Source organism: Narcine bancroftii, chromosome 3 (genome assembly GCF_036971445.1).
Source record: "Narcine bancroftii isolate sNarBan1 chromosome 3, sNarBan1.hap1, whole genome shotgun sequence".
Classification (NCBI taxonomy): Eukaryota; Metazoa; Chordata; class Chondrichthyes; order Torpediniformes; family Narcinidae; genus Narcine; species Narcine bancroftii.
Window position 1 is genome coordinate 170780740 of NC_091471.1, and position 13275 is coordinate 170794014.

Below are 13275 nucleotides of genomic sequence, written 5' to 3' on the forward strand. Positions count from 1 at the left end.
GAGGGAGCAGAGATTTACCAGAATATTGCCTAGATTGAAGAACATATCTTATGAGGAAAGGTTAACAGAGCTATGGCTTTTCTCTTCGGAATGAAAAAGAGTGAGTGATGACTTAATAGAGTGATACAAGATTATGAGACATCGATTTTGTGAAACAACCAGCATCTTTTTCCCAGGACAGAAGCAAACACCAGAGGACATTTGTACAAAGTGAGGGTAGAAAAGACGAGGGGAGCCGTCACAATAGTGGGTGCCTGGAATGCGTTGCCAGGGGTGGTGGTGAAGGCTGATACAATAAAACCTCTGGCAGGAACATGGATGAAAGATAAATAGAGGATTATGAGGTAGGGAAGGTTTCCTTTTTTTGAGGTTTATATGGGTGTTAGGTCTGCTTTGTTCATGAATGAGTGAGTCAAACACCAGACTGAGTCGAAATCAAGGTTCTTTGTTCTTTATTGCCGGATTGTAACACTTGCAACTAACAGTGTTAGTTGGAGAAGGCGCATTCTGCCATTATCAGCAAGTGGTGTTTTTTATATACCTTAGGATACGTACTTAGTAAATGATCATACCATGACATTGTCCAATGAATAAACTGTTGCTGTCCCTCTCTGCTAGCCTCCTGCACATTAATTTGTCATCCCCACTCTTATCTTGAGAGTACAAGGTCACAACTGCATCTTGTTACGGCCCAGCACTGGGTGACTCCTTCTACATTCCCAGCTCATGATGTTTTTACCTAACAAGGGGTCATCACAACATTAGGGGTCAAAGGGCCTGCATTGTGTTTTAATGTTCCATAATCTAAACAATAAATCACACAAAAATCAAAAACTAGATAAATTCTGGCACTACCCAACAGATCAGACAGCATCAATGGAGAGAAAATGGATAGCAAATGTTTCAAGTCAGCAACTCTGTACAGAGTTGATCAAACTTCATCAACTTGATATGTTAAATTTGTTTCTCTCCACAGATGCTGGCTGGTCCACTGTGTTTGAAGCATGTCTTTCCTTTTATTACTAATAAATTACACATCAGTAGTACAATACAAAATGCTTTATTTAGTAAATCTTAAGTCAGTATAAAGTGTATTCCAATGTAGTGTGCAAATTAGTACGTTTCACATTTTATCTGGAGCAATAAGATTATAGTAAATCAAAATTAATGATCTGGGACAAGAGCTTGAATGCCACCATAGCAAATTTAAATTCGGTTAAACAAATGAAACCAAAATCCTCACAAAAGTAATCATTAAATAGATAAAAATAAATCTGGCCTTACTTACTTTGGTCAATGTGTGACTTCAGATTCGCAGTAATGTGTTGGATTTTAACTGCCCTCTGAAAAATGTTACACACCACTCAGCTTTGAAAGCAAGTCGGGAGGTGCAATAAAGCAGCTCTTGTGCAAGATGCTGGCATGCTTTAGTAGCAACGTGCTGCCTCACTCCAGTGACCTTGCTTTAATCCTGACATCCTGCACTATCAGTGTGGAGTTCTATGTGCTCTTCACTGTGACCATATGAGCTTTTCCCAGGCATTCTCCCATATCCCAAAAACATGTTGGTTGGGAGATTTACTGGCTATTTTAAGTTACACAAAAGCCAAGGTAGGTGGCAGTAGAGTTAAGGATAAATGAGTGGCGATATGGGAGAGAATTGATTATAGGAAAATTAGTAAAGAAATAGAATTTACATGCTTACTCTGACAGCCAGTAAAGAACCAATGGTTGAATGTCTTTTTCAGCACCTGCGACCCAAGTACAAATCCACTACTGTCTGTGAGGAGTTTGTATGTTCTTACTGTGTCTACGTGGGTTCCCTCCCATGTTTCATAGATGTACGGTGTTAGGAAGTTAATTGCTTACATGGGTGCTAATGGGCAGCACGGCCTTGAGGGCCACTTAGGCCTCTATCTCTAAATTATTTTTTTAAAGAAGGCGATTCGGGAGGGTTCTCACCCTATGACTTCTGAAGAAACCCTGAGGAGCTGGTAGAAATGACAGTTCAAGATCATTTTAATCATTTGTGTTACATTGAATTTAAACAATGGCAAGAAAACAAAATAAGGTTTGGGAAACGTTTGAAAAATTAGAGAGAAAAACAGATAATGCAAAAATATTTTTTTTAAAGTTATTTCTTTCAAAATCACTGGCATTAATTTTCTTCTGATACAAGGAGCCCAGATTTATTACATTAAGTTTTCTAAATTGTTCAGTATTAATTACTACTTTCAGGACAGTTAATCCAGAATGTATCAGTCCTGAGTTTTCAACTATTGTTCATGCAGATTAGTGGGTCGATAAAATCAGTTCACACTAATACAAATAATTTCAATGCCATGACCATTGGTGAGGTCCTAATTAACACCTCCAACTCTCTACAGAAGCATCTAGATTTCTACATCTGATTGCATATGTTGATGTCAGAATATGCTTTCCTGATTTCTCTGATAATAATGGTAAGCCTTAATTGTTGTTCTAATATCACAGGATGCCCAGGCCAGGGTAATCTCCAAGTTAAACTTTTGGCCTGTCATTGCACATCACATAAGTAATTGAACTGTGACACAAAATACAGCAGTCATGATGCATTCTAACCATATTTGGTTCCTATAAACATTATATATACATCTGTACCCATGTATATCTTTCTCATAAAAACATTTTTCTAAAGATGTCAGATTTAAAATTATTACCCAGTATGATCAGTATGGAGTCACAAACTGAAATTCAATTGTGGCAATCTGATGGATTCATCTCCATCTGCAACATGTCGCGATCCAATTACAGCAGTGAATCCCAGAGTAACATGTTATTTTAGTATTGGATGCATCAATTACTGCTTTGAAGTAATGCTTTGAATACACAGATGGGAGTAACACTGCTCAACCAAGTACTGCAATAGCAAGCTAAGGATAATAAACATATAATGGCCCAAAAAGAGCACGAATCCATGTTTAGAGTAATCACTGCTATATTGCATGTAGGGAACTAGATTGCAATAGTTTAGAAACAAGAGAACAATGGAAAGAGTTTCCAATGATCAATAGGCATCAAATGTTTAATGATCTGCATATGATTTATATTGCATGTTTATTATCCAGTGATGTGCTGGCTAAAATTAACCTAATTTTGATAGGAGACCCTCATGATGAGGCGAATTTTAACTTGGTTAGCTAGGTGGAAAGTCATGGACTGCCTGTCAGGGATACTTTTGGAGAAAAGCAGCTTCACTATACCACCCACAGTCCTGTGGGGCCCCAAGCACACCAGCGAGAGCAGAAGTCAATGAGATGGGCCTTCTGATTAATGGCAGCTTTTACGTGCCAAGAATCCAATAAAACCTTCACAATGTATCAGCTAAACGCTCAAATCAGAAAACTCTGAAAGGATGGCTTGAAAAATTGTCCCAAAGTCCCAGGGTGCTACTTGTAATGTGGTTATAGGTTCAGTTATGTTAGTGACAGTAGAGACAGACCAAAAATGTTTGCTTTCCAAACTAACATGATATGTTGCCTATTCAGACAATAACAATTCTCCAGGAACTCAACACTACTTCATCTAACTGAGAAAGCAATCTGCAACCAGGGCAAATGAACCCAAGTTCCAGTAACAGATGGGCAATAACTTCAAGAATGTTTTCATCTGACAAGAGAATAAATACTAAACAGCACTTTCAACACTGTTAATCACACCCCCTCTCCCAGGTGTTTGAAATTTTTTTTAAAACCACAAAAATGGTGGAAATCTGTATTAAAAACAGAAAATACTCAGCAGGTCAGGCAGTATCCATGGAAAGAGAAATAGAGATAATTTTTCAAGATATTAGGCGCTGCTGGAACTATAATTTGGTTTTTCTTTCTATAGATGATGCCTGACCTGCTGTTTCTAGCATTTTCTGATTTTACCCTGGACAATACAAAATAAAATTTGTCATATAAGGAACTATTGCAACAAAATGAGGGTTTGAGGAGGAGGAAGTTGTCAAAAGGTGGATGGGCTTCAAGCAGAGGGTTCCAGAACTCGTGGCCTTGGCTGTCATTGGTGGTATGAAGAAAATTGGGTATTACAGTGCCTGTGGGCCAGAAATCAGGATGGACTGCAGGTTATAGGGAGTAAGTAAAAGTCACTTTGGGATTGGAAAATAAGGAAGAGAATCTTATAACATACAAAGTTGGAGCAGGAGTAACGCACTCAATCCCATTTTATCAGATTAAGCCAATCTGCTGGTAACCTCAACCTAACCCATTCTGGTGTTATAGCTCTAGGAACCAAAGCAGGCTATTGAATTTCCCCTGAGAACAGCAAAAAATATTAAGGAGCTGAAGTCTACAGAAAGTTCAAGATGTGAGAGCATTGGAATAGTTGAATCTGGAGATTGCAAAGGCACGCATATGTAGTTCATCACCTGCTCAGCTGAGGAAGCGCAGGAGACCGGTGGATGATTCTGAGTCTCTGTCTCACAGTTCAAATATTTTGACATTTTGTTGCTGGTGAGATTCAAGCCTATATTATGCTGTTATGTAAAGTCATGATTGATACGTAACTGTGTTCAATTTTTCCATCAATTTAGCCTTTCTTTTGACTTTGTTATTGCAGCCTCACAATAATGTTTTGACTAATTACACTGACATTTAAGGTTTCTGTTTGTGGATCCCGTCGCTTCTGTTGCAGGCATTTCAGAGAAGTAACACTTCTGCAAAAATAGCAGAGCACCTTCAGAAAACTACACCACAGCATATTTCTACGGTCCATGAGATGTGCAAAATTCTTACTAAGGAGATCTTCAGTGCATGAGAAAACATTACTGCTTTCAAAATGTTTTCAACTGACCATCCTCAGTGGGTTGTTAAATCCTTTTGAATTAAACAATGAAGCAGGCCGCAATGTAGCCTCTAATTACATCACTGGATTTCAGATGAAATCCGGACCACAGTGCAGTTAAAGTTGATCACTGAGTGCACTTACTCTGGATGAAGGCAGTTCTCAGATTTATCTGAAGAATTTGATTTCTTGGGGGGGGGGGGGGGGGAAGGTGGGGGGGGGGGAATATCTTTCCCAAGGCCATTAGTCACTTAACACCATTTTCCAGAACGTTTCCACTGTAAAGTTTTGGTTCAATTCCACAAGGTGCCTCAATGCTGCAGCTTCTCGTTTTGACTGGTCAAAGCTTGACATCCACAAATCTCGGACAACTGATCCCCCCAACGAGGATGGAAGGAAGGCAAAAGCCTTTGGCCCCGGACAGCTGAGGTGGTCGGCCTGCCCCTGCCACTGAATTGGTGATAAGCCCTGTGATCAATGGAAATCAAAAGAACAAAAAGTGGTCAGCAGGACTGAAAGGAACACCCGTTAGAAATCACAGTCAGGTTTTCAACAGATGTGGAAAGTCATTTCCACTTTAAGCCTCTTTAGGAATCTGCCTTCACTTCAACGACAGCCTTTTTTCTTCTATTATCAGACTCCTATTACTAAAAACTGATGCCTGTAGTTTCTCTTTGACATTATCCCCTCTTTTGATTTAAATGACACTCAAAGCTGGCACTTTTGTTTTTTTGTAACACTACGTTTTTATTCTTGCATTCCACTGGTTTATGTGGAAGATAACTTGCCTGGATAACACACAAAAGAACATTTTTCACTGTATCTCTGGACACATGACAATAACTAATTCAATTCAGTTCAAGTACCTATGAAAGGGCATGTTTTCTCTATGTCCCATTGTACCAATGACTTTTCTGGCTCCCATTGAAGGGATGGATTATTTGAAGCCTGAGAACTTCAGAAGATCCTGAAGGATTCCTGAAAGGATTTATGATTTTGAAGAATTCCTGAAATGATTTATGATTTCTGAGAGGATTCAGAAGATCCTGAAAGGATTTCTGAAAGGATTCCTGAAAGGATTTATGATTCTGAAGGATTCCTGAAATTATTTATGATTTCTGAGAGGATTCAGAAGATCCTGAAAGGATTTATGATAGCTTCAAACTCAGCTGCTCTGCCTTCTTGTGAGTGCGATGGACAGATGAAATATTTCTTCATGCACCCTGCTTTGTCCTAGCTTCCAAAGCTGCCCAGAATTTAGAGCCCAATTTAACAAAGTTATGCCACGTGGACCTCATTTCTAACTTTGAGGGAATAATCAAACATGCCAAAAGAGGAATTTCAAGGCCATACTAATAGTGAAGCACAAGAAAGATTATTCCATTCCCTTTTTTTGTTTCCTCCAATCTTTCAGGCAATGCCAATGGAGTGGGAGAATTTTACACAGAGCATACCTTTTGCTTTCTTCTGAGGTTATCCCATACGCCATTGCACACGAGGCACTCAAAGGCATCGATGTAGTTGTCCTGGGAAACATCTTGAACCCCCCACTTACGTTCTTTCATGGCTGTAACCAGCTTCTCATTGGAGATTGGGCCTTTCCGCTTCCACTCGAGAAAGACCTCGTATCTCTGATCATCACTGTCCAATTGCATGATGTAGTCAGCCAATTTCTTGGGATGTGAGAAACTTCCCACAAGTATTGCACTATTATTACTAGGCAGCCAATCTGCTACACTTGGGGAACCATAGTAAACTGGAACTGCACCCAGTTTGAATGGTCGCCATAGTTTCTCAGTAATATAATCATCGCAAACAGCATTCTCAAAGGCAAGAATAAATTTGTACTGAGCTAGAATCCAATAGAATGCTTCATGATCCATGGTTGTAGGATCCTTCAGGCTAGTCGGAAGGTCCTTGTTGTGCAGACATTCACCATAAGAGTCCACTTGAATATATTTCATCAATTCCCGCACATAAGTGTCTCGGTCTGAAGGAGGGTCGCAATCAGACTGGACATACACCAATGGGGCCAAATGATCCCTTAACCGATTCTTCTCTGACAGTGGGAGCATGTACTTATGTGACTTCAACTCTTCGATGCTTTCCAAATACTGGGTGGTCAGCGGCAAGTGAGAGTTACGGCTGAAGGTGGAGGTATAATTAAACAACGTGACAGTGGGCTCATGAAAAAGCTTGTAGTTATTCTTGGGAGACTCTTCGTGGAACAAGGCCCATTCGTGTTGAGGTTTCCGAGGCAGTGGTAAGCTATCGATTTGAAAGTCTGTGCCTGTTCAGACAGGGAAAGAGAAATAAAGACAAACACATCAAATGTTGCCAGTAAACTTGTGCACTTAAAATCAGGCACAGGTGCGAAGTTAATTAGCTTTGATGACGCATTAGTCAATAGAATGGCTCTCCAACCAGTCGACTCTGCTCCAACTGGGAATACTGAGCTACTAATTCCAGACACAAGTGTGCAATTGAGATTCTATAATCAGTATGGTGTGGTCAAGAACCAATTATCCCCTCTTTTGTCTGCAATGGAATAACTTCTGAGCATCTTCTATATTTTGAAAACAGAAATTTTCATTTTGTTTAGAAATATTAAGCTTGCATTAACTGATTCATCCATTATTGGATTTCAGATTTTCTTTGTTCAATTACCAATATGGTTAGAATTCAGTTCTTTCAAAATATTTTGAGCTGATAGCTTTACTGAAGATATTGGTCAACTTTTAAAAATGTGTTTTTACATTAAAAACCAAACAAATCCAGTGCCAGCGATCAGGACCGGGGTTTGAATCCTGTGCTGTCTGTAGGGAGTTTGTACATTCTCCCAGTGTTTGCGTGGGCTTTCCTCGGGGCTTCAGTTTCTTCCGACCGTTCCAAATGTATTGGGGGTGTGAGTTAATTGGGTGTAAATTAGGCAGCAGGAATCATGGGCCGATATAGCCTGTTATGGTGCGGTATGCCTAAATTTAAAATTAATCTCCACAAATCAGGGAGTGACCAGGTTAAGTAACCATTAAGCCATCAGATTGTAAATTCTGATGTCCTGCAATTCTGATATCCTCACCCAGACAGATAGATGCCCAGAATCAATTACTCAATGGCAATATGTGACGGAGAGACCCTTAGCCTAAGATTGAGAACATTTACACAATGAATCCATACATCTTGGGTGTCTTCCTATAATACAGTAAATTTATTCAAAATTAATACTGATGCAGGTTTAATGACTGAGAGTGACAGCTTTACAATCAAATACAAACTAGAATCAGCAATCCCAATTCTTTATTTGAGAGCTAAAACTCTGAAAACCTTATGACCAACTCATGACCCAGTGGACCATCAAAGTAATACTGGTGTACGAATAAGTGGTGCTATACAAGCTCCAGAGGTATGCAGGATGTTGTTCCATTCTGAGTTAGATTTTATACATTCATCCAGGTTGTGAAGTGACTCGTTTAGTTTTGGTTGAGCCTATTAACATACAGATGCACAAATCAATCCAAATGGGAATAAGTCAAGCACCAAGTAGGTACACCCTCTGTGTTTTGATAAATACATTGTTATTTTCCTCTTCATTCCCACCCCACTGTCAAACTTTCCCTCAAGAAGAAGGATGGGAATCCAGCTTGGGTCAACTTCCATTATGTTTAAAGAAAGCCTCTCATTAGCACAGCCACTTCAGACATGCAAACTGCACCTTCCACAAAATTGTACATTTAAGAAGATACCATACACCACAATCTCCATAACTCATGTTTCAGGGCTGAGCATACAAGTGTGCAACCATAAAATCTATTAAGATTTAATGTTCATCAGATGACACATCAATCCAATAGCTCTCTAACTGAATGCACTTCTTCCAGGTCAGCTCAAACAGAAGGAGAACTAGGAATTCTGCCCCACCATATTCACTGAATTGTTCACTGACTGGGTCAGCCTCTCTGCATTTCCCACCAAGACATATATTCCATTTTGGTTGCAACTTGTGCTTTGGCTTTAATACAATGTTTAAAGTGGGTTGTACTTTTCCTGCAGGCCTAATGGATTATCAACCAAAAGGAAATGTCTGCATTTTTAAGATACTTTTCACATTATTCCTAAGTACTGAATGTAAGAGCTTATGAAATAATAATTGGAGTAATGTAGCACAGTAAATAACTGCACAGCAAGCTCCCTGAAAATGCAACACTAAAGATTCAGCTCTGTAGCCATCTTAAAGCCCATCCCTGCTCTTTTCGACATGGTGTCATAATCTTTTAAACCATCTGAAAGGGGAAACAAGAACACAGCTTACAACCCATCTGAAAATTGGCCATTTTGGTTTTCTTTATGACAAAGAGGCCTTCAGCCAACTGAGTTTAAAATGGCTCCCGGTTACTTTTATTCTCTCACATTTGTCTGTGACCTATTCTATCTCATGACCATTAACTTCTGTCACCCACTTACACCAGGAGTAATTTACACCAACCGGTACATACTTGTATATAACAAGGCCTCCGAGCACCTGGAGGAAGCCTCATGGTCACAAGGAGAACATTTACACTCCACATAGGGAGAGATCAGGATCGATCCCAGGCATTTCCAAGACTGTGTAGATCCTATCCCTAAGTATCCTCACCAATAACTTCATAATATATACCAGTGAAACTGTAAATTCATGCTGAGAGAAAAAGAAACTAACATTTCAAAGACTGCTTTAATTTTTTTGAAGCAATTTTTCACTTATGAAATTTGGAGAGTTTTTAATCTTTCTTTGGCTTGGCTTCGCGGACGAAGATTTATGGAGGGGGTAAAAGTCCACGTCAGCTGCAGGCTAGTTTGTGGCTGACAAGTCCAATGCGGGACAGGCAGACACGGTTGCAGCGGCTGCAGGGGAAAATTGGTTGGTTGGGGTTGGGTGTTGGGTTTTTCCTCCTTTGCCTTTTGTCAGTGAGGTGGGCTCTGCGGTCTTCTTCAAAGGAGGTTGCTGCCCGCCAAACTGTGAGGCGCCAAGATGCACGGTTTGAGGCGATATCAGCCCACTGGCGGGGGTCAATGTGGCAGGCACCAAGAGATTTCTTTAGGCAGTCCTTGTACCTTTTCTTTGGTGCACCTCTGTCACGGTGGCCAGTGGAGAGCTCGCCACATAACATGATCTTGGGAAGGCGATGGTCCTCCATTCTGGAGACGTGACCCACCCAGCGCAGCTGGATCTTCAGCAGCGTGGACTCGATGCTGTCGACCTCTGCCATCTCGAGTACTTCGACGTTAGGGATGAAAGCGCTCCAATGGATGTTGAGGATGGAGCGGAGACAACGCTGGTGGAAGCGTTCTAGGAGCCGTAGGTGATGCGGTAGAGGACCCATGATTCGGAGCCGAACAGGAGTGTGGGTATGACAACGGCTCTGTATACGCTTATCTTTGTGAGGTTTTTCAGTTGGTTGTTTTTCCAGACTCTTTTGTGTAGTCTTCCAAAGGCGCTATTTGCCTTGGCGAGTCTGTTGTCTATCTCATTGTCGATCCTTGCATCTGATGAAATGGTGCAGCCGAGATAGGTAAACTGGTTGACCGTTTTGAGTTTTGTGTGCCCGATGGAGATGTGGGGGGGCTGGTAGTCATGGTGGGGAGCTGGCTGATGGAGGACCTCAGTTTTCTTCAGGCTGACTTCCAGGCCAAACATTTTGGCAGTTTCTGCAAAGCAGGACGTCAAGCACTGAAGAGCTGGCTCTGAATGGGCAACTAAAGCGGCATCGTCTGCAAAGAGTACTTCACGGACAAGTTTCTCTTGTGTCTTGGTGTGAGCTTGCAGGCGCCTCAGATTGAAGAGACTGCCATCCGTGCGGTACCGGATGTAAACAGCGTCTTCATTGTTGGGGTCTTTCATGGCTTGGTTCAGCATCATGCTGAAGAAGATTGAAAAGAGGGTTGGTGCGAGAACGCAGCCTTGCTTCACGCCATTGTTAATGGAGAAGGGTTCAGAGAGCTCATTGCTGTATCTGACCCGACCTTGTTGGTTTTCGTGCAGTTGGATAATCATGTTGAGGAACTTTGGGGGACATCCGATGCGCTCTAGTATTTGCCAAAGCCCTTTCCTGCTCACGGTGTCGAAGACTTTGGTGAGGTCAACAAAGGTGATGTAGAGTCCTTTGTTTTGTTCTCTGCACTTTTCTTGGAGCTGTCTGAGGGCAAAGACCATGTCAGTAGTTCCTCTGTTTGCGCGAAAGCCGCACTGTGATTCTGGGAGAATATTCTCGGCGACACTAGGTATTATTCTATTTAGTAGAATCCTAGCGAAGATTTTGCCTGCAATGGAGAGCAGCGTGATTCCCCTGTAGTTTGAGCAGTCTGATTTCTCACCTTTGTTTTTGTACAGGGTGATGATGGTGGCATCACGAAGATCCTGAGGCAGTTTTCCTTGGTCCCAACAAAGCTTGAAAAACTCATGCAGTTTGGCATGCAGAGTTTTGCCGCCAGCCTTCCAGACCTCTGGGGGGATTCCATCCATACCTGCTGCTTTGCCACTTTTCAGTTGTTCGATTGCCTTATATGTCTCATCCAGGGTGAGGACCTCATTCAGCTCTAGCCTTAGGGGCTGTTGAGGAAGCTGGAGCAGGGCGGAATCTTGGACTGAGCGGTTGGCACTGAAAAGAGATTGGAAGTGTTCTGACCATCGGTTGAGGATGGAGATCTTGTCGCTGAGGAGGACTTTGCCGTCTGAGCTGCGCAGCGGGCTTTGGACTTGGGGTGAGGGGCCGTACACAGCCTTTAGAGCCTCGTAGAAACCCCTGAATTCGCCAATGTCCGCGCTGATCTGGGTTCTTTTTGCGAGGCTAGTCCACAACTCATTTTGGATCTCCCGGAGTTTGCGCTGAAGATGGCTGCATGCGCGACGGAAGGCTTGTTTCTTCTCTGGACAGGACGGCTTTGTAAGGTGAGCCTGTGGGCAGCTCGCTTCTTTGCCAGCAGCTCCTGGACTTCCTGGCTGTTTTCGTCAAACCAGTCCTTGTTTTTCCTGGAGGAGAAGCCCAGTACCTCTTCAGTGGATTGCAGTATGGTAGTCTTCAACTGATCCCAGAGGGTTTCAGGGGACGGGTCCGTGAGGCGGGTTGCATCGTCGAGCTTTGCTTTGAGGTTTGCCTGGAAGTTTCCTCTCGCTTCGTCTGACTGCAGGTTTCCAACATTGAACCTCTTTCTGGGGGCTTTACTGTTCCTGGGCTTTGGCTTGAAGTGAAGGTTGAGCTTGCAGCGAACCAGCCGGTGGTCAGTGTGGCATTCCGCGCTAGGCATGACCCTGGTGTGGAGCACATCTCGTTTGTCACTTTCTCGCACCAGGATGTAGTCCAGGAGGTGCCAGTGTTTGGATCGGGGATGCATCCAGGTGGTCTTAAGGCTGTCCCTCTGCTGAAAAAGGGTGTTTGTAATGACAAGCCGCTGTTCTGCGCAGAGCTCCAACAGGAGGCGCCCATTCCTACAGCCGACAAGATTGTCATTCTGGGCAACTTCAACGCTCGTGTCGGCAAAGACTCAGAAACCTGGCCAGGAATCCTGGGCAAGTTTTTAATAATGGATACTTAAACAAACAATATTCACAAAAGGTTAAAAGATACTAAATCAGGTGAAACACTGTGGCGTTTCAAGTATTTTCAAACATTTGGCTCAGTCCTATAGTTAAAAAGCTTGAAATTGAGCTACATGGCCGGGAAATAAAGACTAGTTCAACTGCAGGAGTAATGACTCTGAGCCACAGGTTACAGTGATGGGCAGAGCAACCTCTCCTGCAGAGAACAGGACACACTCACCACATGCAATGGGATTGTCCAGCTGTATGATACAATCACTCTGTTCACACCAAGTGGGAGATAAGGAATACCACAATATCCTTCAATCATAGGAATTCTTAAATTTGTACATAAAAAGCCTTTTGTTCAAACTTTGACGTTAGGTCATCAGATTATCACAAATTTACAATAAACATTCTATATTTGCAGGTAACCTGTTCCATTAAAATCCCAGTTCTATAACCAGCTCTTAAGAAACAAGGCACCAGTTAAATTCAATGCATGTCTATTTAATTCCCTCTTTCATTCTCTCTGATGACTGTCTTTCTATCATTTGGAGAGTATCCATCATTCAGATACAAATACCTCTGGTGAGGACGATTTTCAGAAACTTTCCTCATCTGATATCACAACCTTTCTACCTGTTAACCTTTGTTAAAAACAAATCAAATAAATATTTCTAATTAATATTAAACCCATTGGTTTTTTTTTCTTTCTTTTTTAAGAGGATGATGTCACAGAAGATAATAAGTCAAAAATTGAGGATGTTGAATTAGATGAAGAGGAAGATGAGGGGAAAGGTGATAAGAAGAAGAGGAAAATTAAGTACAAACACATTGAGGGAGAAGAGTTTAATAAAATTAAGTTAATTTTGATAGAGAATTTTGAAGATGTT

General features: G+C 41.7%; 1 protein-coding gene across 2 annotated transcripts in view; it reads right to left on the reverse strand.

The window, feature by feature from the left end:
* Positions 1-433: 433 nt before the first annotated feature.
* fut10 (fucosyltransferase 10) overlaps positions 434-13275 on the reverse strand; it is a 62489-nt gene continuing 49647 nt past the window's right edge. For both annotated transcript variants that reach the window (XM_069925814.1, XM_069925816.1), the window contains 2 exons: positions 6282-7117; positions 434-5295 (listed from right to left, as the gene is read on the reverse strand). In XM_069925814.1, coding sequence (XP_069781915.1) covers positions 5071-5295; positions 6282-7117 — 1061 coding nt within the window. In that variant the 3' untranslated portion in view covers positions 434-5070. The remainder of the gene's footprint in view (positions 5296-6281; positions 7118-13275) is intronic.